Raw genomic sequence first — 27,862 nt, forward strand, 5'->3', positions numbered from 1 at the left:
TAAAGAGGCTTTTGTTTTCATGGAAAGAGAGGGCTGGGCCTCCCTGGGTGTGTTGGGATGAAAGGAAAAAGGGTCTTTGAAGTCCTATCAGTTATTTATCTCACTTAACAGTTTGTTGACTTTCTTAAACCGGCACTTCCTTGGGGGTTGCTTTGGCTAATACAGACTGCAAGACCCGGCCATGAGTCAGGTATAAATGGGAAACACAGATTCTAAGGAACGATATTTGTCACTGGGTTTGTTTGTACCAGACTTTTAATGTGCTTATAGGAAAGAAGCTCACAGACAGTACTAGGGTCATTAATTTAATTCCGATGGCGTACATAGTTGTAAATATAATGGGCTCATACTGTTACAGTCAAAGCTACCAAAAAGTAGCAACACCTTGAAGCCACTATGTGTCACCTTTCTAAAATATTTGTAATCTTTCCACAAAGAAATCGGGTCGGTTTCTCTGCACAGAGCAGATCCGGCTCTTCATAAACCACATCGTGGCAGTGTGCTTTCCCTTAGGTGCTGAGATGTTAGGAGGAAGGAGGTGAGATATGGTGTCCACCTCTCGGGGCTTCCGCTGCCCAGTGGCTTGGTGTGATTATACAAGTCTGAAAGGGAAGGAGGGGAAGCCAGAAGGGAGGACGAGGACCAGGAACCTAGAGCTCCTTTGGTTTCCCTGCTCCTCATCAACATGAGAATTGGACTCTTGGGCGTTGATTTTTTTTCTTTTTCAGTGAAGCTCTTTTGTCTTTTTATCGGTACAGGGAGTTACACAACAAAGTCTGTTGAATTTACTGTCTAAACAGCGGGCTCTCTGTTCCGGGCAGTGCTAACTCTGCTGTGATAAATAGCCGTGAGTGCTGGGTGAAAAGGAAAGAAGTGTAGTGTGGAATTGGTCACAGAGTGAAACCGAGAAGGCTCGACTTTCAGGAAGCTGCTACCAGGAGTGAGGTCTCAGCCACACAGAGGGACTTGAGGCAGGGATCTAGGTCCTCAGGGCTGGGGCTGGGGTTGGATTTCTGTGCCGGGATAGGAAGTGATAAAGCAACAGGCCACACCAAAGCACCGTCTGAAGGTCGAAACTGGCCTGGAGGCTGCGTCTGCTTAGGGCTTAGCAGGAACAGAAAACTGCCGTCTTCCAGAGGAAGCAGGACGGAGGTTTGCCCCAGAGTTGGCATCTGTGGGAAAATGAAAAATCTTTCTTGAGAAACCAGAGCCAAGGCTTATGCGAAGCTCAGATGTACATAGAAACTTAAACGTCTTATGTGACTGGGGAACCTGGCGAAGTGATATAAAACCTGTCCAGGACTACAAAACCAGGGAAGTCCTAGCTACATTTGTATGCAGTTGCAAAAATACCCAGAGGAAAATATTTACAAGCACTTATCCTGGGGCTCCCTGCAGAAAACAGTAAGCCCCTGAAAAATAAGGTTTGGTTTGGTTTGGTTTTAGGCAGGATCTCACTATGCAGTTCAGGCTGACCTTGGGCTCACTTTCTAAGCCAGGTTGATCTCAATGCAAATGATCCTCCTGCCTCAGCCTCCTGGCATGCTGGGATTACCATCGTTCTATCATGCCCTGCTTTCAATAAAAATTACAACTGTGTGAGTTCACGTACCACCCTACGGGATGCCGGCCTAGCACACAAGAGAAAAGTCAGTAAAAGAGCCATAAAATCAGTCTGCTTAGATTCTTTAAGTAAACTTAAAAAGTATAATAAAGGAACACAGGCAATATTGAAAATGATTGAAATCTTTATATTGTATAGGTTTGACAGTGTGTAACCAGTGCAATGGTGTAATTTACAGCTGGTTATGTGGTACACATGAGGGGCAGAGTCTCACTGTATCTTAAAGATGAAATGTGCCTACCCATAGTTGAGAAGTGGACCCCAAGCTACACCTGCTGAACCCACATATCTGGGGCTCAGGCTCTCTCTAGCAAGTTCCCTCTCAGTTCTGATGAGCAGCAGCCTTCTGAAAAATGAAGTCTAGCTTTAGCAGAGTCTCACGTGGGCCTCCTCCTTTCTTCTTGCTATTTTTTTCTTGAAATAGGATCCTGGTGCATAGTCCAGACTCATGCTGGCCTCACAATCTTGATCCTCCTGCCTCAGCTTCCCATGTGCTGAGGTCGTAGGCCTGAATCCACATACTCCACTATCTTGCCGTTCTGGTCACAGGCATTACGCGTGTTTGGGGAAGCTGCAGCCACAGAAACCACCCTCTCCCTGCATTTCTGTGACTCGGCACAGCTCCTAGCCTGAGGCAGCTGTTTAAGGAGCTTCTGAAGCCTTGCATGCTGGTGCACACCCGTAACCTGTGACCCCACCCTTCTGGGAAGGAAGGAAGATCATGAGTTTAAGCACAGTCTGGACAATGTAGCCTCTTATGCCTCAAAATTTAAAAACTAAATAAATGGAAAGGGCTGGGAAATTATCTCAGCACAGAGGCCCTGGATTCCACCCCCAATAGCTCATGTGTGTACACACACAAACTAACTCAGCTCTTGCAATATAAACTGCTGGGCTCCGACTCACCTCACACTTTGCATGGGCCAGCGCCACCTTCAGAAATCTCTCCTTGCTCTTCCATGCTCTTCCAGTACTTTTTCTCCCTCCTCTGTTCTTAGTTTAACCGCACTCCCTCTGAACTCCCCACTGTCCGCCGCCTACCCAGCTGGCTTGCTGCCCCCCCCCCCCCGCCGCACTGATTTTGGTCTCCCTCTGAGCATCCTAGAGACACCTTGCTCCTACACAAATCATCCCCCTCTCCCATCTCTTCCACTCCCTATTTGTACGTCCGCCAGCCCCACCTGCCCCAGCTTCTGGAATACAGAAGCAGTAATTATTGTCCCCTTAATCTACTTAGGCACCTGGAGCACATCCCAGCCCCTCTTAGGTATCCTGGACCAGTTAACAAGGCCTGGGGGATTCGGTGCCTAAAGCTAAAGAGAAACATTTTAATGCCCACAGCTAGATCGAGACCTTGCAACCCACATCCTACGGTTATAGGCTGTCTTCATATTTTATTTTGAAAATACTATCACTTTCTGATAATTGAGTATTAGACAAACAATGTTTTAACTAGTGTCTGTTGAGTTATGTTAACTTGCAGCTCTCAGGATAAGTGCAGAGATATTCTTAATCTTGGACATGTTATCTCCCTGTGACGTTCTTCCATCATTTTCATGTGATATTTGTCTGAAACACCTTGTGTGTGTTTGTTTGTTTTAATGAGATCACCTTCTCTCTTATCTTTGTGCTGAGGTAACACATTTTAAGCTAAGGGCATACTAGTGCTGACAGACCACAAGATGCGCCCAGAATTCCACGCAAGAGCATTAACCAGGCAGAGTCGCTCTCTCATGTTCCTGGGAACAGGCCCCTCCCCAGTGTAGATACCCTGCTCCGCGCTGGTTTGTTTATTTGCTTGCGGTTTGTTTTGAGTTTTGAGACAGGGTCTTGTTATGCAGTTCAGGCTGGCCTTGAATACACTCTGTAAGCCAGGCTGGCCTCAGACTCACTGGTGATCCTCCTGCCTCAGCCTTCTGAGCGCCTGGCTAGCTCCTCTGTCTTTTCTCTCCCTGTCTGTGTCCTTTTTCCTAACTTCTTGCCCACACTTGCTGTATTGAATAATGCAACCTTGAGACCTGCTGTTGGCATCCAACTGTGTGTACTTCAGAACACAGTTTCGGGTTCTGCAGCATCCGCTGTTGGATAGCTTTCCGCAAATCTTTTTCTTAGTAGCAATAGAGTCACTAGAGCTTAGCAGTGGGATTTTGGAGGCTTCCACGGCTCCTTGGGAATTTGGTGGTGACTTCTCCTAAGGCTTCAGCGGAAGTAGCAGGAAAGATTTCCTGCCATCTTGAGACTTGGGCTGTGCCCTTCACATCAGCAACATCTCTCCAGATCCAGGAAGCATGCGAGGTTTTAGATGTTACCGGAGTCACACAGGTCTCCCAGACAGATCTCAGGAAGCTGTGTAGCGCTTCAGTGTGCCAGGCACTGTGACAAACATGCCACACACATGGCCCCTTCCATCCTCTCAAGAACTGTGCTCGAGTTCAAGACCGCTGCTGGCCGTCTGCAAAGAGGTGGCCATGAGGCCAGGCAGGCAGAGTGGCGGAGCACCAGGAGCCTGTGTGTTAACTTCTGCATCGAGTAGCAACAGCTGGCACACATCTGGTACCAGATGAGCCTGGCTTTTAGACATGAGCTAGCTGACTGGGGTGTAGCTCCGAGGTAGAGCTTGGGCTCAGCAACCAGAACCCCAGGTGGGATCCCCAGTACCGTCCTCAGCCCCCAAAAGATGTGACTTAGCAATTTGCAGATTCTTTTCATAAACAGAAATAACATGTTGTCCACCCTGAAGCGCCTTGAACTGCCCACAGTTTGCACTGTGCTCTGCAGTTCTGGGCCGTGGTTTGAAGGTTTACTGTCGTTTAATTTGCAGGCCCAAGAAGCTGTTATTAAAAGCTTTCAAACCATATTGGTTCGTCTTTAAAGACACATCGATAGCCTACTTCAAAAACAAGGAACTTGAACAAGGAGAACCCGTAGAAAAACTCAACCTCAAAGGTAAGAGCAGCCTGTGGGCTTCTCCCTAGGGCCTCTCAGGATTCAGCCGGCAGCCTGAGACCAGCGTCCTGCCAGTGGGTGAGGGCTGCCTGGGGAGCCCGCAGACCCCCACTTTCAGTGGCAGCTCCTTTCCCCGTGGGGTGTGGGCCCCGGAAGTGGTACAGAGAGTGTGTTGCTCTCATTCTTCCCTCTTTTCTCCCCAGTGTGTCTGGAGTCCAGGAAGAGGGGGCACTTTGTGTCCAGAAGTGTAGCACACGGGGCCCTGTAAAACCTTGAGCTTTCTGAGTGCAAGAACAGCTAGCTGTGTGTGGGCTGAGGTGTGGCTCAGTGGTAGAGCAAGTGCTTAGCATATGTGAGGTTCCAGTCCCAGCACCCCGAGAAAGAAAAAAGAGCCAAGAACATTTATGTATCATGTATCAACTGTGAGTGCCCCGCATGGGGGGAGGGACCCTCTGTCTGCTGAAACATTTAACCAACATTCCACTTTGTCATTGTGGCCATCGGAGGATGAACTCTGCTTTGACCTCTTCTAAAGTTCAGAATTCTTCCCAAAAGTTAGGACAGCCAGTATCATTCTGAAAAATGAATTCAGTAGTTTTCCTTTTTATACAAGAAAATCATTTTCTTTATCCATGATACTTGGTCCTAAATCTTGCTTAGTTTTCCTTTGATGTTGGCACTTCTTCCTCCGTTTTTCAGAAGAGAACCAAATTATATATTTGTTAAAGTCTTTATTCTGGGACAGGGATCTAGCTCAGAGGCAAAAGCACCTACCTGGCAAGTGCAAGGTCCTGAGTTCAATTCCCAGTAGCAAAAGAAAAAACAGTCTATTTTGGATGTGTCCTAGATATTCACAGAACAGATTCCTCAGGTCCATTTTGCCTTCTGCCCTTCAGGCTGTGAAATTGTACCAGATGTGAATGTAGCAGGGAGAAAATTTGGAATCAAGTTACTAATCCCTGTCGCGGATGGTATGAACGAAGTGTACCTGAGATGTGACAATGTAAGTAAAGTTAAAAGCCGTCAGGCGCCTTGATTAAGCCTCTTTTTTTTTTTTGACTTTATTAAGCTTAAGAGTAAGCATAAACCCGTTTGTTGTTGTTGTTTGTTTGTTTGTTTGTTTTTTGAGACAGACTCTTGATAGGTAGTCCAGGCTAGCCTCAAATTCAATACGATCCTTTTGCCTCAGCCTCCCAAGTACTAGGATTACAGATGTGCACCACCCTGCTAAGAATAAACCCATTGAATACTGAAATTACTGTAAAGTCAAAAATGTGTTGAATACAGCTCACCCTCAAACACGCCTGCTTATCCTGCCTTAATTAAACATGCTCAACACACTTATATTAACTTAGAGTTGGGAAAAATCATGAGTCTATTATATGAATTATTATATTCTATTATATAGAGCTGGGAAAAATCAAAGAGTCTATTATATGAAAAAGCATTAAAGGTCTTTATACTTGATTGAAGACTGTACTGCAAGTGATACACAGTAGTTATATATAGGTATACTTTTATACCATAATAGTTTTTTAAAAATCATAAATTAAACAATGATAAACCAGGCACCATGGGTATGGTGTTTTCTCAAACTTGAACACTGTTATGTCAGTCAGCTACTACTGTGTAACAAACAGTAACAGTGTGATAAACTCACAAATACATTCAACATCAGTTCTTTTCTGAAAGATCTGCAGGTTGCTGGGGCCTCTGCTGTTCCACACTGGTGTCAGTTGGTCAGATCTGCTTTGAGACAAAGAACCCATCTCCTTGCCATTGCCACAAGTTGAGCTGATTTTCTTTCTTCTGGGCCTCAGGCTGCCTGCAGGAAGCTCTCATCATAGAGATAGAAGTATGAGAGGGCAGCGGGCCACAGGCGTGGGCCTCCCGAAGGTTAGGCTTGATCTTCACTCATGCACCATTGGCCACAGCAATCAACGGTGTAGGTGGAAATGAAGGGCCAGGAATTACACTCTGTCTCAGGGACTTCAGCTGCAAATTACATGGGACCGTGTGGTAGCAGGACACTAAAGACTGATGCCAGGAATTCAGTGTGCCACCACCTGCTACTCTGAGGAATTCTTCTGTTCAGCTGTTGACCACTGTGCCTGTTCCCTCTCTGAAGTCCTATAACCCCAGGATTCTGGGAGGCTGAGGCAGGAAGATCACAAGTTCCAGCCCAGTCTGGGCAACTTAGTAACTTAATGTGACCTGTCTCAAAATAAAAAGGGGCTGGTATTGTTACTCAGTGAAAAAGTCCTGCATTCAGTCCTCAGGATTGAAGATAAACCAGGGTACATATAATGCAGGAAACTGATTGGCAAGTTTTTTTACTGTTTGCTTTTGTCATAGAGGTCAGGAAAGATATGAAAATAGAAACATGTTGTAGAAAGGCTGTCTGGTAATCTGGAATTTCATCTGTGTTCCTTTGTGTGCTTGGTCATCTTGACATGTAAAGTTTCCTATACAGAATGGATCGAAGCTGGTTTCTAGTTCTCTAACCCCATAGCATCTAGGAGTATGACACAGCCCTCAAAAGCCGTTGTTGGGTGTCCCAGTTCAGTTAGCGGCGCTGAGACCATGTGTCGCTCACACTGTTCCTTGCTTCCAAGGTGACTTTGTGTTTTGGAGCCCCAGGCCTGCTGTGCTTGGGACCAGGTGGCTTTAAGCTCGAACTTCCACTTCTCAGCCCTCTGGCGTTCTTTGCAGGAGAATCAGTATGCCCGGTGGATGGCTGCCTGTGTCTTGGCATCCAAGGGCAAAACCATGGCAGACAGCTCCTACCAGCCCGAGGTCCTCAACATCCTCTCATTTCTGAGGATGAAGAACCGCAACTCGTCGTCTGACGTGGCTTCTAGTCCCGAAAGCATGGACATGAACCCAGAATGTTTTGTGTCCCCTCGGTGTGCAAAAAAGCACAAGTCTAAACAGGTACTGCTGTCCTACTGGGGCCACAGTTTGCATAAATTCTTTATGTTCTGAAATAAAAGGAAAACTCCATTGGATTCAAGCCATTATCATGCAAATCTGACGGTGCATTGTGCATCAGGTGATCCCATAGAACGGTGGTTACTGTCCTTAGCGGTGACCGCAGGGCTGCCTGGACATGCTCATGGTCCCAGCTTCACTATGAGCTTAATTATGAGTCACATGGCCAGGTGTGATAGCACACAGCCGAAATCCCAGCACTCAGGAAGCTGAAGCAGGAGGATCACTATGAATTCGAGGCCAGGCTGGGTTACGTAGTGAATACGAGGCCAACATAAACTACACTATGAGACCCTGTCTCAAAAAAAAATTAAGAATAAAAATTTTAATGCCTACCAATTAAAATTATTACTTAAAAATGGGTTAAATGTTGGGAAGATGATTTTATTCAAGTAGAACCCCAGTCTCTGAGCCTTCCACAGACCTGAGAAAGAGACCCAGAACTATTCAAAGCCTGTGCACTGGCTATGTTCCTTCTCCCCAGTGACTTTTCATGTTTTCTAGAAAAAGAGAGGGAGAGAGAAAGAGAGGGAGAGAGAACGCACTGTCTTTGGAGAACTGCAGTGGGGCAGCAGTTCTGTTCTCACTGGGGCCCTGGGGCTGCGGGGACGGGTACAAAGCGTCGTGAACACTGAGGAGAGCCCGGTGTCTCCTGTTCCCCCTCAGCTGGCAGCCCGGATCCTGGAAGCGCACCAGAACGTGGCCCAGATGTCCCTTATTGAAGCCAAGCTGCGCTTCATTCAGGCCTGGCAGTCCCTACCGGAGTTCGGCCTCACCTACTACCTGGTCAGGTGACTGCGACCTTCCCTCGCCTCTCCCACGTCCGCTCGATTCGGGGTGGCTTCCGGAATCCCCATTTCTTCTCCATCCAGACTGCAGAACTCTTCTTTTAGAATACTGCGCTTTCACTCCAGCCTGCTTCTAAACATCTCCCAGGCCTGCCGTTCCAATGCCGGCACCTCCTGAACAGCTCGGGGTGCAGAGAGAAGCGTTCAGATCTCCAAAGGAGATTTTACTCTTTTAGCACAGCTCCCAAAAGCCAGCGGAGAGCATCAGCTCCTGATTCAGGAAACCTCTGGCTTTCATTTGTGTCAGCTGTGTGTGCCCCTCACGTCTCATGGTGTGGCTTCACAGAATCCCTACCAGCCCTGCCGCGTCCACTCAGCCTCTGTCCAGCGCACTCTGATGATGTCCGCTGGTGGTCCATCCGTTGCCTTGAATCAGCTTACACAGAAGTAAAGTTCGCATTGTTTTCTTGCCTCTCTGTCAAAGATCACTTCCTCTAACCTCTGCTAACAGGAGCGTTCATTCAGAACTTTCCACTCACTAATGTGCGTCACCTAACTTCTGCCTTCGGGGGTTTGTCCCAAACAAGCAACTCTTTCTACTTTGTTTACCCCAGGAAAACAGCAAGAGAGGACAGAGTTGTGCTCGACACCCACAAATGCTTGTGTACACTCGTACATGTATAGCTTACCTGCAACTCCTTTTTTGTTGGTTGGTTTTTTGAGACAGGGTCTCCCTATGGATTCCAGGCCGGCCTTGAACTCACTATGTAGCCCACTCTGGTCTCGAATTCCTGGTGATCCTCCTGCCTCAGCCTCTCAAGTGCTAGGATTGCAGGTGTGTACCAGCACACCCAGCTCTCCTGTAATTCTGAAGCCAGCCCCCAACAGTGGAAAGAACGTGGACACTTGAACCAGCCAGGCCAGGGATCCAGTCCCTTCTCTAACTCTGCTAGTGCTGTGGCCCTGAGCATTTCTACTCAACTCCCCAAGCCTGGGCATCAGCGGGCACTGCCCCTGCTGAGAACCCAGAGACACAGAGCAAGTCCTGGCCTGTTAAACTGCAGTGCGGTGAAGCTCAGCGGGCTCGTGATGAGTTGCTTCTTACTCTTCCACCCTTTCATCGTCTTTTCCAGAGTTTATTTCATTTATCCATGATCCTCACCCTAACCCTCAGTCAGGAGTCTTTCTCCTGTGCAGTCCACCATGTGCGCCCCCATGCCCAGGAAGGTGCCCGGTCACAGAGCTGTGCTAAGTTTCAGTGGGTTGATTTGACTGTGCCTAGTTCCGCTTTCCTCTGAGATCGGTTTCACTCCATGAGTATCTTCGCAGCACCTGTGCTCTTCACCATCTCCTTATCGCAGTAAAAAGTCTTTGTGCTGGAAGCTGGTCCCGCATGTCCTTCCTTCTGAAATAATTTAGACATGTCCACCACTCTTTAAGAGGTTGTATGTGAATGGACAGTTGCTTCTCTGAATCAGTATTATTTTCAGATTTAAGGGATTCAAGAAAGACGACATTCTGGGAGTTTCGTACAATAGGTTGATCAGAATCGACGCAGTCACTGGGATTCCAAGTACAACGTGGAGATTCACCAATATGAAGCAGTGGAATGTCAACTGGGAAATCCGGCAGGTACGATATTGTTTCTGAGACTCAGTGTCTTCTCTGATTTTGTTTCCGCAGTGCTGAGATGGCACCCACGACTGTGCATACCCCAGGCAGATGCTCGGTCACTGCACTGCACTTCCAGACCAGTGTATTTAGGTTTGTGCCTGTAACTGTGTGTTCCCCCAGAACTGCAGATTATTCTGCAATAGATCCTACTAAGTCTCTGAGTTGCCCGGGATGGGCTCAAACATGCAGTCCTCCTGCCTCAGCCTCCCAGAATACTGAGATTACATCATGTGATACCATACCTGGCTTACAATTTTCTCTTAAGGACTCTGGATCCCTCTCAGCAGAACCTGGGGACCTGTAGAAAAAAGGTCAGAGATCGTATGTCCCCTAATGCAGCAGCTGTAAAACCATGATACGTTTTAAGATTTCCTGGACCAAGCCCTAGCTCAGTTATCTCCAGTGGGGCTGGGCATTGTTGTTTTGAGAATTCCATGGTGATTCCAATGGGAAAGAAAATCACTGATATTTCTTGCTTAGGGTTTATGACTTTCACTTTGGAAAAGGCAATTGCTAAAGGAGATTTCAGGCCGGCATTTTCTTCTCCATTACAGAGTATGCAGAACTCTGTGCCCTCCACAGAGGAAGGCCTGGGACATTCCTGTATCTAAATAGCCAGATGGACAAAGAAAAAATAGGTGTGGCTTTAAAAATAGAGAATATTTGTTAAATTATTGCAGTAAAGGACATATTGCCTTGAATCCCCCTCAATTTGAATACACTTTTCCCATTGCCCTCGCCTCTTCCTGAAGCAGTTTCAAAGCCCTCTTTTGTGAGTGTCTAGCTGTGCTGTCATGGCTGCCTGGATGCCCTGAATCAATTCAAAATGTTTCCCTTTCAAAAGTCATTTCGACTTTTGGCAAGAGCTAGACATCACAAATGCCAGATCCGATAAGTAAGGTGGATGAGGACCTACTGTAGTGTTTGTATTGGACAGAAATTGCCATACTTGTTTGATCAATGGGATGCGATAAAAATTACAGTGAATGTTTAAATTTTAAAAATTAATTACAGTAAGAAACACATTGCCATTAACCACCTCAGTATTCTCAAAATACTTTCTCCTAACTTTGAGCACACCTATCTTACATCCTTTTGACAAAATGTCTATGGTGGGGTGTGGTCCCACACCGTGTGATTCCAGCACCTGGGAGGCTGAAGCAGGAGGATCACTGCAAGCTCGAGTCCAGCCTGGGCTACAAGGTGAATTCAAGGCCACCTGAACTGCATAGTGAAAACTTGTCACACACCAAAAAAAGACAATATGTCTTTCACTGTGATACTTTATTTACTTAAACATTCACCAAGCCGACTGTGGTGGCACACACCTGCACATCTGTAATCCCAGCCAGCATTTGGGAGTCTGAGGCAGGAGGAATATGGCGAGTTTGAGACCAGCCTGGGTTACAAAATGAGCTTAAGGCCAGCCTGAGCTGCATAGTGAGACCCTGTCTCAAAAAGACACCCCACACACACACACACACACACACACACAAAATCCACCATGTTATGTTTTTCTGTCACCCTTGCACATGTTGCTGGGAATATTTTACCAGATGCGAGTCAAAGTTGACGCCACAAGAGGGCGCAAAGAGCGAAGACCTGGTTTCAATGGCAAGGGTGCAGAGGTTTTCCCTGTGGTAGGGGCACAGGCACCTCCCAGCCACCTCAGCCTTCTCATCCCCAGGGCCAGCACAGCAAGGCACCGCTTTCTCACCCTTCTCTGTCCGCATTAAAGCCTCCCCATGCCCTCCGCTTCCAGGTGGCGATCGAGTTTGACCAGAACGTGTCCATCGCGTTCACCTGCCTGAGCGCGGACTGCAAGGTGGTACACGAGTACATCGGTGGCTACATCTTCCTGTCCACCCGCTCCAAGGACCAGAACGAGACGCTCGACGAGGACCTGTTTCACAAACTCACGGGTGGGCAGGACTGATGCAGCGGGCCTGCCTGGCCTCGGCGGACAGTCTCGACCTCCCTGGGAAAGGGAATCCGTGGAGCCATGGACCTGCCTGGTGTGTGCTTGGACCAGTGGGCACCAGGTCCACCCTAGGGCCCCGCCTCACTGCAGCTCACCCTGTCCTGGCCACACTGTGCAACCCCACGCGGCAGCCTCCTCCAGGCACAGCTGGCAGCTGAGGAGAGGGAACACTGTTGGGTCGCCGAGACCTGGTGTTCAACAACAGCTCCGCCTTGCACTGGCTGGAAGCTGACCTGTGTTCGGGGACCCCACTGCTCGGTCAGTGTCAAAGACAAGGGAAAATCCTGTGTAGTGAGCATAAAGCCCAAGTCACAAACTGAGGAATGAAGACGCAGGTCTTCCCTCCGGCGCAGGCGTGCGCCCCAGCCTCTGTACCACACTTGGTTCCTGGAGATCTAGGCGGTGAGGGGGCAGGCATGTTATTGGTGTCAGCTGGCACAGAGATCAAGGCAGTGGCCTTCGAGGTCACCCTTTTGTTACAGTGACATCCGCCAAGGTGACCTTTGACCCATCTGGTCTTGCCACACGGCTCCTCACCCACTATTGCTGTCACCCGGAGCCCCCTTTCCAGCCCTGGGGATCCCAGTGACACATGAAAGTGCTCGAAGGCATGGGTGACAGCACGGTGCCAGGATCCACATTCAGCTGCTTCCACTGTGCACTGGGGCTGGGGCAGTCAGGTGTGGTTTGCTGCTCATAAAACCCATCTCCCAGCCATGGCCAATGGTCCAGGGAGGGCTGCACCCAGCTGGCCACTGGACAGCCAGCAGACCTCCCCTCTGAGACTTTCAAGCTCACGGTTTGCATGGTGGGGAAGGACTGCCGGGACCCGTGTTCTCCTGGCCGTGTCCCTCAGGACCTCAGGCCTTTATAACACACAAGCAAGGCCCAGACCTCCTCCTCTGCCTCTGTTGTGTCACCTGCCTTCAGTCATGAGCATGAGCCACTTAGCAACCGCCTGAAACTGGCTTTCTACTTTGGTTTGTTAGTGGTGGAGAGCATGAGTAGAAGTAAAGGGAAAAAGCTCACATTTTACTATGTGAGACATTCCGCTGCCACCCAAAGAACCTGAGTTGAAAGGGTAAGGCCAGAGCTCCAATTCCACTTCCAGTTCTCTTCCATTGCACCCCTGGGGGCCAGGCCAGGGCCCCGATGACCCCGTCTTACTTCCAGTGGAATCTTAGCAAGTCTGGGAGCCACGTAGACCAGCCCTCGGGGCCCCCCCCCAACCCCTAGCAGGAAGCTACCCTCTGGAAAGTCTCTGCTTAGACAGGGCTGCTCTGGAGCCCCCAGGCACCAGCTTGATTTCTGAGGCCTGGTTCCAAACTCAGACACGGAAAATCTGGTTCCCTTCTGATAGAACCTCAAGCTCTATTAGTCTATTAGACAGGTCTTTTAGATAGTAATGGACTCTCCATAAAACGGTGCATCTTGCCAGGCATGGTGGCACATGCTTGTAATCCCAGCACTCAGGAGGCCTTTGAGACGGGAAGATTGTTGTAAGTTCGAGACCAGCTTGGACTACAAAGTGAGCTCAAGGCCAGTCTGAACTGCATCATGAGACCCGGTCTCAAAAAGACCAAAAAAATAAAACCCAAAATGGTGCACCTTGATCCCACATCTGCTGCCTGTGAGTACCACACCTGCTGTTACACGGCTGGCGAGTCCACTCCCCCGCCTTGGCTTATGACGGGCTGGCATCACCAGGAAAGTGCTGTCTGGAACTGGCAGGTTTTTATTCAAGCTTTCTGCTGGATTCCACTGTCAGGAAAGCATTTCTTCCATAACTATGCAGAAACATCCCCAAGGAATGAGTAAGTGGGGCATGATGACCTTAACCGCCGTGGGGAGTCCTCTCCAAAGACTGTTTTTCCTCCTCCATGGCTACCAAAAGGTCACCTGACTTCCTGTGATGACATTTAAGTTAATGTGTGCCTTTCGATACCATTTGCTACCCCAGATGCTACAATCTGCATTTTTTTTTTACTACTATTTTGTACAAGTTTTTAAAAAGTAAAAGGATTCTATGGATGTGAATGGAGTCTATTTGTGCCATGTCTAACCTGCTGTCTCTTTAAAGGTGAGTGATTTCTGCTTGGACCTCTCCCCAGCACCCTGCTCAGCCTCTCCAGTGATGGGGAGATGGCTGATCTGAGGTCCCCAGAGCTACTTAGATGGATCCTCCCTGGGCCTCCTAGACTGATAGCCTAATGTTTCAGGCCTGTCTTTGATCTGTAAACGGGCGGCCCCCAAGGGTAATGATGTGGCACTGCCCTTCCTGCAGTCCTCATGGCAGCCCGTGGAGGTAAGAACATTGGTTGGCTCGCTGCCTCTTTACAGAGGCCCAGAAGGCTGATAACTTGCTCACAGCCCCACGGCCCATCTCTGGAGCCAGGCTCCAAAGCCAGGTTCATCTCAACCCAGCAGATCCCCATCTTCCTCCTCCAGGGGTACACATACCCCATGCCTACCTGGATGTGACATCCCCCAATTCCTTCCCTACAGCAGGCCCTGGCCACCAAAAGTTAGCCGGGAGAGGGGAGGGGACTAGAAAGTCCAGGAATCACAGGAATGAGGAGTTTGAATATTTATTTTCTTATTAGTACGTTTGTAGTAGACTTTCACATACCTTGTAGCAAATTATTTTTTGTTGTTGTTTTGTGGGTTTTGTTGCTTTGTTTTGTCTTTTTGAGACACAGTTCAGGCTGACCTTGAACTCACCTCAGCCCAGGCAGGCTTCAAATTCACAGGAATCCTCCTGCTTCAGCCTCCTGAGTGCTGGGAATACAGGCATGCTCCATGTCTCCATGTTTTACTTTTGATTCTGAGAAAGTCCCAAGGTCAGAAAATGAAATGAATCTTTCATCTCAACACTGATCTTTTAGCCATAGGCACCGTAAAGCAAAGTATCTTGCAATATTTATTTTCTGAAATCGCTTAAAAGGTTCTTTTAGTAGACTTACAGGATTTCTTTGCCACTTCTACATTGGGGGCCTCTGTTCATTTGCATGACACACCTGACCTTCTGGCCACCTTCCGCCCTTCCCACACACACACACACACCACCGGAGGCTCCCAGGGCCAGTGGGTGTGGGGACCTGTGCCCTGCAGCGAGGTCAGCCCTTGGCTCTTGCTTTGCCCTTGGACATCCCCCAAGCGTTATCAAAGGAAGGCGAGAGGCCCACAGGTCCTATGCTCTGTCCCCGCCCACACTGTGCTGGCCCTGATATTCTGGCCGTGGTTGAAGGAAGTATCCTAAGAAACTAAGCCATGCAGAGGCCCAGAGTTCCATGGGCCAGATGCCACCCGATCCGATGGCTTAGAAAAAGCCTCAAGTGCCCCAGCCTTGGCCACACTGCGTGTAGAACAAGAAAGGGCACCGTGGCTTGAGGGAACTCACACAGGAATCTAACTCCCAGGGTGAGGGACCTCGGTGGGCAGGATCTGTCTGTGTCTAAACCATGACAGCTTCACCTACCCAGAGCAGTCAGCATAGCCACAAGAGCGGTTCTTACCCAAGAGCGGCTTGTCCTGAGGCACGTGGCCCTTGGTGCTGCGCTCTCTGTCCACGCACAGAGCAGCACAGATCTCATCAATGCCACCGCCATGCTCTTGGACCTCCAAAGCCTGGGCCACGAGGACTCTGCCCATAGAGGCCATCTCAGGTCACCGGTGATGACCACAAGGGCTGGAATCAGACTCAGAAGAGACCCCATGGGAGACACATGAGCCAAGCAGGCCATGGAGATTTTGCCATAGACTCTAAGAGGCTCCTAACTAGAAAATATCCTTTCAACAAGGCAAATTTTCCTGCTTCCTCTGCCTCACTGTGCGACCTTGAGAAAGAGTCCCCCAATCCCCCGTGGCTTCTGCCCCTATGCGTGGTCTGGGGAGAGGACCCTGGCTCTTCCTCAGCTCCTAGAGCGGAACACTCTCCTTTTACCAAGAGTGCAGGCTTTGGCTGCTCCTGAGGTCCCTGGCTGCAAAAGTGGGGAGGAGGCAGAGCCCTTAGCAAGGACAGCAGCGGACCTCGGGGGCAGGTAGGATCCCAAACCCCAAATGGTGTCCTGAAATGCAAGAAAAATTACTAATAAAAATGGCTTTGGAGATGGGGTAGGCAAAAGCCCCTGGCTGGCAAAAGGAAGCTCTCTCTCTTGTGTGACCCTGGCCATGAGGACACAGCAAGGACAGCCATCCAGGCAGCAGTGGGAGGGGTGGCCTGGGCCCCTGCAGTATCACCCTGGATCTCTCTGGGGCCGCTAACCTCCTGAAAGGTTCTCAAGAACAAAAATGGGCAGCCAGGTCAGCCCTCGGAGCCAGTGTTATCCTGAAATAAAATTGCTACATGAGTGTCTCTTTCGCGTTACACACATCCAAGGTGAAGCTCACAACAGAAATGCAGGATCAGGACCCAGAGGGTGCAGGCAAGGTGCCCAGGGCACCTTGGAAGAGCCCTTCACTGGTGAGACTGTGCAGGTGCCAGCACAACCTCACCTTTTGAGACAGGCCTTTGTTATGTAAATTGAAGTTCAAAGTGGGTTAACAGTCATTGTTTTTGGTTTTTTAGTTTGTTTTTGTTTTGTCTTTTTGAGACAGGCTTTCAATCATTATGTAGTTCAGGCTGGCCCTGAGGTTACTTTGAAATCCCCTGCCTCGGCCTCCCAAGTGCTAGGATTACAGGTGTGTGCCACCACACCCGACAGGCTGACAGTCTTGACCAATCAGATGTGTCCTGGTAAGAGAGAACCCAGGAAGCTAAAAGGCTATGCACACCAAAGTGCCAACCACTGTGCCAATGCGTGCCATGGGCTCTCATCTCCCCAGAGGGCAGTCTCAGGTATACAGCGAACACTCAGGGCCAGAGCAATCGGCCGGCGCACGTACGAAGGGTGATCGCTGTGCTCGCCACGAGTTCTCCCCGCTGGCTCTCTGGGTCAGGGGTACCCTGTACGCCCCATGGCACAAGTTAGAAGTGTGGGGCAGCGCTGGTGCGGTGCAGCCCTCTGTGGTCCGAGGCAGCGCTGGTTGCTGGTTTCCTTTCCTACAGTGCGAAGACCCCGCCCCGGCCAGCGTGAGGTCAGCGAACAGGCTTGGGACAGGGCTGAGCGCGCTGTAGCCGGTGGTGGGACCGTGCGCACCGAGGTCTCGAGACTTGGTCACCAGTTCCAGCCCCGGCCTATGGCCAGCGGTGCTCTGCAGTGCTCCCTGGGATCCCAGGGGGATGCCAGGCCTCCGGGGCCGGGCGCCCTCTGCGGTCGGCTCTGCGACATGGTCCTTGAACTGATTTTCCTCGGACCTACTCAGGAAGACCCTCAGCACGCCACAGACTTTTCCCGCTTCCAATGGCTTTAAACTAGATTTCAGATGCTAGAACGGGGACCCCCTCTACAGAAGAACTCGGATCTCCAGCCGTGACCCACCTGTCTAGGAGGACATCATTCGCCAGTGTGGGTCAGAGGTGGGGTCAAAGAGGGAAGTGTCTGAGCCCGACCGACCTTGTCCTCCCTTCACGAGTCACTCCTTGCACGATGCCAGGATTGAGTAATCAGTTCCTAGTAAGTAACCCAAGCAACATTGCCGCTGGGGTAGGGGACACAGACAGCGGTGTGTTTGGGGTAGGAAAGGCACTTGGGCCAGTTCGGTCAAGGTTGATACTGCAGGGATCTGTGGGGCCTGCCCAAGCCTAGAGGTCATATGTTAAGAAATGCTGCCTGGCTTAATATAGCTCAGAAGTTACCAAAACTTAGGGGCCACAGTGTTCAATCGGTAGTCAACAAATCAATATAGTGCATATGTAATATAACATGTGAATGCAGTTCCTACATTATACTCCAGGAACCTGCAGACTCACATCTTCCTGTTCCACCATGTCCAGTTGCAACACACAATGCCATTTTAATGTCATCCCATGACACAATAAGGCTGCTGTGGCTCCGGGTGTTACGACACATGGCTTCAGTGAACTGTGCACAAAGAAGGCTGAAACAGTTGGTCTTTATTCAAAGTAGCCTCAGATCTGATCAGAAATCAAGGTTGTTTTAGTGTTTTAATGATAAGATGAGAACAGATACTGAAAGACAAGGCACTAAGCCTGCTGCTAAGGTTACAACCGTATTTTGAACACAACTTTGAAACTAGCAAGACTGAGCAAATGATTCTTTAATGCTGCAGAATGAGCTTTATTCACAGTACGTTTTCTTCAAAGTGCATCTGAGGATGAAAGGAGGGAATTGTTCATTTTGTCATAGTCGGGGCAGCTCAGGAAAATTTGCCAGGGAAGGGGACATGTAGGCTTGGCCTCAAAGGGCGACCAAGAACTTGTGGAGTGGAGCGCAAAGCATGTGTGACCAAGGCGGGCGGAGGGGTCGGCAGCAGAGAGGGAAGGTGGATGCCCTTCGCCCCACCCCCACCCTCACACTGGGCCAGCGGGAGGAGCAGGAGGCAGACCTGAGGTCTGCACTCACCATGCCAGTCTGAAAAGCTTCCTTTGTAAGTAAGGGCGTCCATATAACCCAGTTGTGAGCAGTGAGATCTCAGGGGAAGTGTGCTGTGGAGAACTCTGAAAAACTTCATGGTCAAGTAAAGGGGAGATGCTGCTAATCTCACCTTCACCCTTCCTGAGTCTTCCTGCCCTGAGTGTGGATATGACGGCTGGAGGTTCTGCAGTCATCTTGCAACCAAAAGGCAACAAGCACCACAAAAGACATACACTAAACCAGGCACAGTAGCATGCCTATAATCCCAATGCTCAGGAGGCTGAGGCAGGAGGATCATTGCAAGTTCAAGAACAGCCTGGGCTACAAAGTGAGCTCAAGGCCAGCCTCAATTGTATAGTGAAACCCTATGGCTGGCCCTTACATTCTGCTGAGTGACTCTGAGATCTCCACTGCACCCATAAAGATGGGTGCTGTGCAGCAGTGGCTCGGTCTGAAGCGCACTGGACAGCCCTGCAGAGAATCCTCTGCACACTTCACTCGCCCCCTGAGCAATCAGAGCCCTGCTGGGGGTGAGACTTCATTATTCTCAGGCTTGTGGGCCTATCCACAACTAAAGGAGGTGTGCTACGTGACTGGGATAAGGTACTCAGTGAGAGATCTGATAAATAAAATCCCTGGTGACTGACAGGGTGTAAACCATAAACCCCTCCTGACAGCAGTTGCAGATCAAGAATTGCAGACAAGTTTTCGATACTGGAAGGCTCAGTTTGCAAAAAGACATCACCGCCAGTTTTTCAGTAACGTCACTGAAATTGAATTGTTCCTAGAAAATTTTTTTCCAATCACTCACCAGAGTTGAGTCAAACCCCCTCTCGGGTAGAACAAGCAGGAATTTTCCATGCCCTAATCATTCCAAGAAAGGCAGAGATCTCAGAACAGTCATCTTGGATTCTTTCTCAGACTTAGTTTGTGAAGTTAATCCTAATCCCCCCTGAAATAAAATGAAAATCACAGCGTGTGACTCACATCTAAAAGGAGGGTGTTCAATAGAAGCTGGTCGGCAGCTGTTAGAGGCTAATGCCTCACGGATTCCATAAATGTCTAGTATAATTCATAATTAGCAAAAAAGTTACAGTACTCCCAAGACATTGTTGAGGACTGATAATCGTGTATGGCAGGCATGGTGGTGCACACCTGTAACCCAGGGCTTGGAGGCTGAGGCAGGAGGATCACTACAAATTCAAGGCCAGGCTGGGCTACATAGTGAGACCCTGTTTCAAAAAGCCAAATAAATCATATATTTATAAACTATATTATTTTTGTAATGACAGATAACAACAGATTATCATCATTTTAACATCTGCTCCCGAAAACCCCCTATGGCTCCAGCTCTCTGCAATCACTATGTCCAGCTTTCTTCTCTATGCCCTCAAATCCCCCATCTGCCGATCAGCTCCGCTGCATGAAGTCATCAGACACCACGGCCTTGCCCTTGCACTCTGCAGCTGTCCTCACACAGCCCGGCCTGCCTCTTGTCCCCATGAGAAATAACAAATCTCTAGACTGCTGCGTGTTGTCCCCTTGAGACAGCCAAAGAGCTTGCTTTCTGTCTTCTGTCTTTTGCTTCTTGGTGCATTTCTGCGCAGCCCACCAAGAGGTTCTGTCCCTAAGAGAGCCTCACTCAAGGCTGCAAATCCTCTAACAAGCCTCCCATAAAGCAGTGAGGTCCACATCCCTACCTGCTAAATCTAGGTGGACTTGAGGCTGGATTGGCCAATACGGTACCACAGAAGAGAAACCACAGGACTTCCCGGCATAGGTATGAAAGGAAGCCCATACAACTTCCGTCTTGTTCACTAGAACGTTCTCTCTTAGAAACCTGAGGTCACTATGCAAGAACTTTCATCTCCCTTGGGCCACCCCCACCCTCAGGAGGCCACAGCAGGAAGTCCGTTGAGGTCCCGGTGGAGTCCACTGTCTGGCTGTCCTCACCAAAGTGTCAGATACGTTCATAAAGCCACTTCACGCTCTCAAGTCCAGTCCGCACTCCCAGTGCTGTGTGGAGCACAGGAATCCCCCAGCCAAACTGACCAAACCTGGCAGCACCAAGGCACCCTGTGGAATAGAATGGCTGTCATTTTAAACCGCAAAGCCTTAGGGCACTTGTTGTACAGCCGAGGATCGCCAAGAGCAGATTTCTCGCCTCTGTTTTAAAACTCTTTTAGTTGTAGTCCTGCTGCATCTCATGACAAAACTTCTCCACAGGGCAGGCTCACACACCTTGTGTCCCCTCACCCCTGTGTACTTCTGCCCCGGCCCCAGCCCCTCCCCGTTTAGGTCACAAACTTTTCTCCCTTAGCCAATCTCTGCAGCCTGGCTGGCCTCAGTGAAACACAGGACTCAACTCCACGCGACCAAACTGCCTCCGTTTCCTCCCGCCTCCCTCCCTCCTTGTCTCCCTGCTCAGACCCCTCTCTTCTCCTCTCTGTCACACTCTCCCTGGCTGAGTAATGCCAGCCTCTTCACTCCGCCACACTGAGGTGCTGCAGCCTCCAGGATGTAACCCTGCAGCCTCAGCCTGAATCCCAGGCAGCTCCTCAGCAGGTCCTTTTTTTTGGACCAGAACTCAGGACTTTGTGCTTGCCAGGCAGGCACTTGTGCCACTGAGCTAAATTCCTGGCCCACTATTGTGTCCTCTGAGGACAGACGGACAGCTCAGATTCAGCACAGCCCAATAGAGCCCGTGACTTCGCTACCCTTGACCCATCGAGCACTTCGAAGTCTCCATCTCAGTTACTGAATTCAGTTCCTCCAGTCTTCAGCCAAAATCTCAAGGCTCATCCTTAACCTTTAAGTGCCTTGCAGTCCAGTTTTGGAACGCCCCTCAAAACTGAACATGTTGAAATGGTTTCTCTTCAAGTTCTTGTTCCTTGAATTTTTCTAGGTAACATATGAATGTCACACAAAAAAATTCAAAACACTGCAAACTGTGGTCTAGATAGATTCGTGCCTTCTTTCCCCACAAATCCTATGTGTTGGTTTCCTACGGCTGCTGTAACAAACGGCAACAAATCTAGTAGCTTTTATGATAACACATGTCATTCACCCATAAACAGGAATGCAATCCAGCTCTGTGCTGTGGCCTGGAGAAGCCTGAGTTATCCCATATAAAGTAATCCAGAAGGCGATGGACAAGGAGTAAATAAGGTGTCTAGAACAGACAAACAGAGGGAGAGAAAGGAGGGGCTGGGGACAGCAGGGAAGGGACAGCCGTGTCTAAGGAGGCCAGAGGTTCTGCAGTGCTGGAGGGGTCTTGGGCATGGAGCGTGGTGGTAGTTACAAATGTATGAACTGTACACTAGGGAACTGGTTAAAATGATAAACGTGGTGTCACACATTTCACCACAATAACGAGCACATTTGTGCTCTTAGAGAGCCGGAGATGAGAACGTTGAAATCACCTGCACAGCCCCACGCACAGTGGCATGGGAGGCACAGCCCTCCAGAGCGCTCAGAGCGGGTGCTTCCCTGTGTCACCCCACTCCTGCATTCCACAACCTCTTCCTTCCTGGAAGCCAGCGATGGGGCACCTTCCCCAGCCTTCACCTCCTCCTGCTCCCCGCAGTCAAGTCTCCCTCTCTGAGGTCTGCTTGCGGTTACTCAGGGCCCACGGAGATCACCTAGGATCCCTACTTCCAGAACTTTAATCATCCTGCAAAGTCAGTTTTGCTGTACAGGGACTTTCACAGTTCCCAGGAATCGAGGTGCGGATGCCTTTCGGGACGGGACCGTCACTCAGCTTACCACACCTCACTTCCAGTCCACTGCCCACCACTGTCAGTGCTGCGGTCCAGCGGCACGGCTGTTTGTCTGCTGTCTCCACCTCTAGCTGTCGCTCTGAAGCCATCATCGGCACACACCCCCACCCCCGGCGCTTTATACCCTTCCTGGTGGAGTTCTCCAGCTCTGCTAGTGCCTGAGATCCACACGGCAGCAAGGGGGCTCCCCGGGGCCACCTGCTCCATGGCAGGGTCCCTGCCCTGCCCACCTCTCCCTGGCTCAGTAGCTGTCAGTCACGAGGCTCTGCTGCCTGGGATTCAGATGCAGCAGGCGCTCGCGCTCTCTCTCCCTCTCCCTCTCTCTCCCCCCTGGGACACAGTTCCCCTGAGTGTGTGCATGGATGACAGCACCATCTCACTGCAGGCAAAGCAAGCCTCCCTGATGACCACCTCCTGTCTCCTCCCCAGTTCCTTTACATCATCTGTTTATTTCCTTCACAACCCTCAGTGTCATCGGCAACTACCTTATTCCCTTATTCGCTTATTGTCTGTGTTTCCCAGTGACAGAAAAGCTCATTGAGTGGAGGGATCAGGTCTGCTCCAGCATTTAGAACAGTGTCGAGGGTACAGCAGGCTTGCAGTGCGTTGAATGAATGAGTGAAAGTAACCCCATAATCTAGGCCTGCATCAGTCCAGATATTACAGGTTATGCTGCAGTACTAAGCAACCTAACGCCACCGAGATTGCTTTCTCACACTGCATACTCTTGTGATCTGTCTAGGGGGAGCTGGACTTCCTTAGGACCCTGGGTGATGGAGCAGGCCCATCCCAGATAGTATCACTGTCAGGCCACAGAGGAGGAGAAAGCTCTGGAGGGTCTCACACACCAATTAAATGCACTGGCTGGTACATGGCTTCCTGTTACAGTTACCTGGCCAAAACAGAGCCTGGAAGGCCAGGAAGTACAATCCTGCCAAGTAGAGAGAAGAGAGAGTGTGAAGTATGTGGAAAACAGCACCAACCGCCAGCAGCAACAATTCAGAAAGCTCCAGATAACCCTGCCAGCCTCTCCCCCACACTCCCGCTCCAGGGCTCCTGCCACCCTGCCGCCATGTTGGACTGCCCGTCCCTCCCGCACGCACGCCCCCTTTCCCTCCTCTGCATACACTGGACCTCTAGAGGGCGCTCTTCAGGGGTGGCCACCGCTCTGGGCCCTGGTTAGTTTTGTCTGTTGTTAAATTTCTACCCATGGGCCATACCTTATAGGCTCAGTGCCCAGCTTCTGTTGGGTTTTGTGTGTGTGTGTGTGTTGTTTTATGTTTTTCTGTGGTTTTTGTACCAGGGATCAAATTCATGACCTCACACTTGCCAGGTTTTAGGCACTTGTGCTGCTGAGCTAAATCCCTGGACCCAGCTTCTGTTATTCAATACAACATCTAGGTTATCAAGTGCTATTATAAGCCCAAATACGGAGTACTGTAATCCTTTTTTCATCTTCCCCACAATCCAAAAAGTTATATTTGTAATCCCATTGGAATGTTATTGGAATCCCAGCAAGCTAATTCCAAGCTACCCCTTCCAATGCAACCTATGTGAGAGTAAAGACACCAAGACATACTCCAAGTTAAGGACAGCCAAGGGGTCCTAAATCCAATCCCCGTGAGGATATGTGGACAAAGGCTCTGATCTAGGCCTCTCCCAGAACTTACTATCTTGTGTAGAAAAGGTGTGGCTTGAGGATAAGTGACAGTGAGGATGGAGGGAAGACGTGAGTAACTTAAGCATTCTAGCCAGGCAGGGAAAAAGGCACCTCTGCAAAAACACAGAGATAAAGATGTGCAGAAGGATCAGTCTGCGTCATTTGATTAAGATAACACTTGAATGCTTTTAGCAGCAAGTTACTTCCATTTCTGATACGTGAATTTTTGTGCCCTGAGGCATCGTAGCCTCTTGCTTTGAGACTCCTACCCCGCTGACATTCTCAGAGCTGAGTGGCTCTACCATCCCACTGCACTTGTTTGTTACAGACAGCACTATGTGAGGAAACAGGAGACTGGCTGGTGGCTTTAGAGATTACACACCAGTACCTCAGCTAACCTGATCTGCAATGCTTAGAGGCAATAGAAGAGAGAAGGAAATACCATAAGGCTCAATATAATCAATGTTCTGCATTCCAGAGGAGTCGCTCAAATTGTCTCCTACAAAGTATGACATTATTTAAATTCTTTTGCTTTTTGGCTGTGCATTAGTTCACTGTATGATCGCATCACAGCTCGTGCGTCCGTCTTCCTATTTATGAAGCCTTTTCAGTGGTTTCCAGTTTGGGGTCTTTATAAATAAAATTGAAACATTCTTCTGATGGCCATGTGCACTCATTTCCCTTGAGGATCAACCCAGTGTAAGTGATGAGAAAGAGGGGGACGTACACTTACATTCAGGGGTACTGCCCAACAGTTTTCCAGAGTACTTGTACCAGCTGGCATTCCCGCAAGCAGTGCATGGGAGTTGTTTTTGCTCCACGTCCTTGACAACACTTGGTATTGTCAGTCTTTTTAATTCTGGCCATGCTGGTGGTGCAGAGTAGTGCCGTAGTGCCTTGGTTCATGAACTTCATTCTCTCCACGATTCTGGTTACGAAGTCAATGGTTAATCCAAGGTTAACCTTATGGGGTAATTTGATTCAGTTCTTGTCCAATTTGGTTTGTGACCAGAATCACAGTGAGAATTTAGTTAGTGAAACAAAGTACCATCTTCTCTTATTGTGGCTTAAATTTGCATTTTCACAACCAGCAGTGATGTTGAGCCCATGCTTATCTGCTTATTAGACAACAGCATTCAACAAGATCTTGTTGAACATTCACCCTAAGTGGCTGCGGAAATGGAGAATAAGTAATACTCAGTCCCCATGAGTTTCCAAATCATTGCTTTGTTTATAAAACTCAAGCACTTTTATTTTTGAAAGAATTTCCTTTAATGCATTAAGCAAATACACAAACAAATTCAGAGTTTTTCTGTGAAAAAGTCCAAGTAATGAAATATAACTGATCAGAAGCATAAGGAGGGGAGGGGCACAGCTCTCATTCATTCAGCAAATATCTCTTAAACATACTGTTAGGCAACTTTCCATGACTATAACAAAACACCTGAGGCAAATCACCTTATGAGGAGGAAAGGTTGATTCTGTCTCACAATTCAGAGGCTTTAGTCCGTGGCAGATTGGCCTGTTGCCTTCGGGCCCCAGGGCTGCCTATCTGGTATGGTGGTAGTATGTGACAGAGCAAACCTCTTTACCTCATGGCAGCCAGAAAGCAAAGAAAAACCAGGAGGAGGGCCCAATATTCCTTTGGAGAGCTGGACACCAATGACCTAGCCCTCCCTGCTTAAAAGTGCCACTACCTCTAAGGAGTGCGATAAAGTTATAGGCCTCTGGGGTCATCTCACATTCAGACCAGAGTGCATGCACATTACTGCTAGATCCCAAGAACACAATAGTGAAACCTAGACCTTTTGCCCACAGTAGATTTCGGCCCTGTGTGCAAGGCGGTTTTCTGGAAACTCTCCTACGAAATCAGTGGTGAGCGACGCCTTACAAGGAAATTAGCCTGCACGTCCACCTATGACAGCGTCAGGTCCTCAAGATCACTCACGGTGGGCAGGTTGGGCAGCAGCAAACCTGCCAGGGTGTCCTGAGCCCTGCCTTGTGAAGGTCTCCTTCCTGCATACCATTCCAGACAGCTGGGTCCTCCCGGAGACCAGACAACCTGGTACCGTCTCCTTCCACAGTCGGCCGGGCCTGCCGCTTATCTGCGGTGTCAGAGAAGAATGCAGCTCTAAGCCTGCACATTCCAAATGCAGCATTTAGAGGAAAAGCCCATAGCAGAGCCAGCTGGCACCTGGAGGGCAGAGCCAGGCTGAGCACTCATCTGTCACCTAGCCCAGCCATCCTCACCCCCTCCCAAGCTGAGAACTGTGGACGGAGCTGGCAGGACCCCTCTGGGAGCCTAGGGGGCAGCCTGGATGAAGGGGCTTTATTCCTTCTGGGAATGAGCTGGGACAGCAGGGGTCAAAATCCCTAGAAACCCTTCATGCTTGGAACTCACCAGGCATGTTGGCTTAGCTGCACCTGGGGTGGGGGCAGCCCCACACTGCTAAGGCCAGTGCAGGTGAGACATAGTCAACCGCACCAACGAGCCCAGAATGGAAGTGTGGGGATTGCTGCCCACTGGATGTACTAGAAATTCACCAGACAAGCCCATTTCTTCCCTGTGACTCAGACTCTCTCTAAGATGGATAGAAATGAGTGGACCCAGGCACATTCTAAGCTCCCTCCAAAGTCAAGGGTCTCTAGGACCTTGATTTTTACCTGAATACAGAAAGGAAAGGAAATGCAGCCAAATGTGAAATTACTTTCTTTCCTGTGGTTATAATTTTCCTATCACTCCAAACATGTGATCTTCTTTTTTTTTGTCTTTTTCGTTTTTATCGGTACCAGGGATCGAACTCACAACTGCCTGCTTGCAAGGCAGGTGCTTATGCCGCTGAGCTAAACCCCCAGCCCCACCATGTGATCTTCTAAGAGAACATGGTGCACATGTCCCTGCCATGCCTCTTCCCACCACTTATCGATCATTTCCCCTAAGTGCAGGACTCTGCCTTGGGCTCTGAGCTAACAGCACAGTGAAATCCTCCAGTTCCTGGGGAAGCCAGCCCTCAGTGAGGCAGGAGCCACCCAAATGCCTGAGGACAGGAAGTCAGTGTCACCTGGGAAAGGCCACCAAGTAACGGCCCTAACGCACTTAGTGGGGGCCGGGGAGGACCTGTGTGCCCACTGCTCTCCCCACCGCCGCCCTCCTTTCATGGAGTCATTCAATGGACCTGTGCTCAGGGAGAGGCAGTGTGCCCAGAGTCAGAGCTGCAGGAAGAACCCTGGAGCCGAGCAGAAGAGAGACTGGGGTGAAGCTCCTACCTCCTCACTAGTTGACCAGCAGCCCCAGGTGTGCTCTCCGAGTCTCTCAGAGGGTCTCCCCGGCAGTTGCCAGTTTACAGGCAAAACTATCAGACTCCCTTTCTGTGGCAAGTCCTTGGATTGGGCAGGGACAGAGTAATGGCTCAAATGCAAACTTAGTCCACCAAAGGGGTAAGGAGTGGACAGCTTGGGGGAAAGACATGGGAGACAGGACGTGGTGTGACATTAGGCGTGAAGTGACATTTTGGCACAACGCAGCATTTGGGGTACCACTGGGAAGACACACATTTGTTAGTCCCAGGACTTTGTTGTGAAACCGCAGTATCCTTCCAGGGAGAGGACAAGTCATTTGACTTCCAAGAAGTGCTAAACAGAAGTGACTGGAAGGGTGTCCTCCTTGGAGGTGACCCGTGGGCCCTGCCCAGGAGACTTCTTCTGTCCTGTGCCCAGGAACCAAAAAGGTTGACTCTGTGTACTTTGAGAATAAGCTGCTCAACTGTAAAAGAAAATGTCCAATCTTCCTAGCTTCTCTCATAATTTAAGTTTATCTAAATACTCAGGAAAATTCAGCATTGAATTCTGAGGACCACAGGGAAGTCATTACCCTCAAGGCATAAGCCTGGATCTAACAGACAAATCCTTTACTTTTCTACTGTAAGTTTGTATCTCAGGGTAA

The 27,862-nt window shown here is 49.5% G+C and overlaps 1 protein-coding gene and 1 long non-coding RNA gene across 5 annotated transcripts in view; one reads left to right on the forward strand and one right to left on the reverse strand.

The window, feature by feature from the left end:
* Fermt1 (FERM domain containing kindlin 1) overlaps positions 1–14,041 on the forward strand; it is a 29,495-nt gene extending 15,454 nt beyond the window's left edge. For 2 of the 4 annotated variants that reach the window (XM_013159773.3, XM_013159772.3), the window contains exons 10-15: positions 4,446–4,570; positions 5,467–5,573; positions 7,283–7,504; positions 8,228–8,352; positions 9,840–9,981; positions 11,786–14,041. In XM_013159773.3, coding sequence (XP_013015227.2) covers positions 4,446–4,570; positions 5,467–5,573; positions 7,283–7,504; positions 8,228–8,352; positions 9,840–9,981; positions 11,786–11,959 — 895 coding nt within the window. In that variant the 3' untranslated portion in view covers positions 11,960–14,041. Of the gene's footprint in view, positions 1–4,445; positions 4,571–5,466; positions 5,574–7,282; positions 7,505–8,227; positions 9,185–9,839; positions 9,982–11,785 lie in introns of those variants that run through there. The other 2 variants (XR_010047509.1, XM_063248722.1) reach the window with 2 other exon arrangements.
* LOC134476065 (uncharacterized) lies at positions 238–10,408 on the reverse strand. Its single transcript, XR_010047512.1, has 2 exons — positions 10,266–10,408; positions 238–1,172 (listed from the first exon to the last, which is right to left on the reverse strand). It is a non-coding gene; the product is annotated as an uncharacterized LOC134476065 (long non-coding RNA).
* Positions 14,042–27,862: the final 13,821 nt, after the last annotated feature.

This window comes from Cavia porcellus, unplaced genomic scaffold, assembly GCF_034190915.1.
Source record: "Cavia porcellus strain 051 isolate PalLab524CR breed Dunkin Hartley unplaced genomic scaffold, mCavPor4.1 scaffold_5, whole genome shotgun sequence".
In the NCBI taxonomy this organism is placed as follows: Eukaryota; Metazoa; Chordata; class Mammalia; order Rodentia; family Caviidae; genus Cavia; species Cavia porcellus.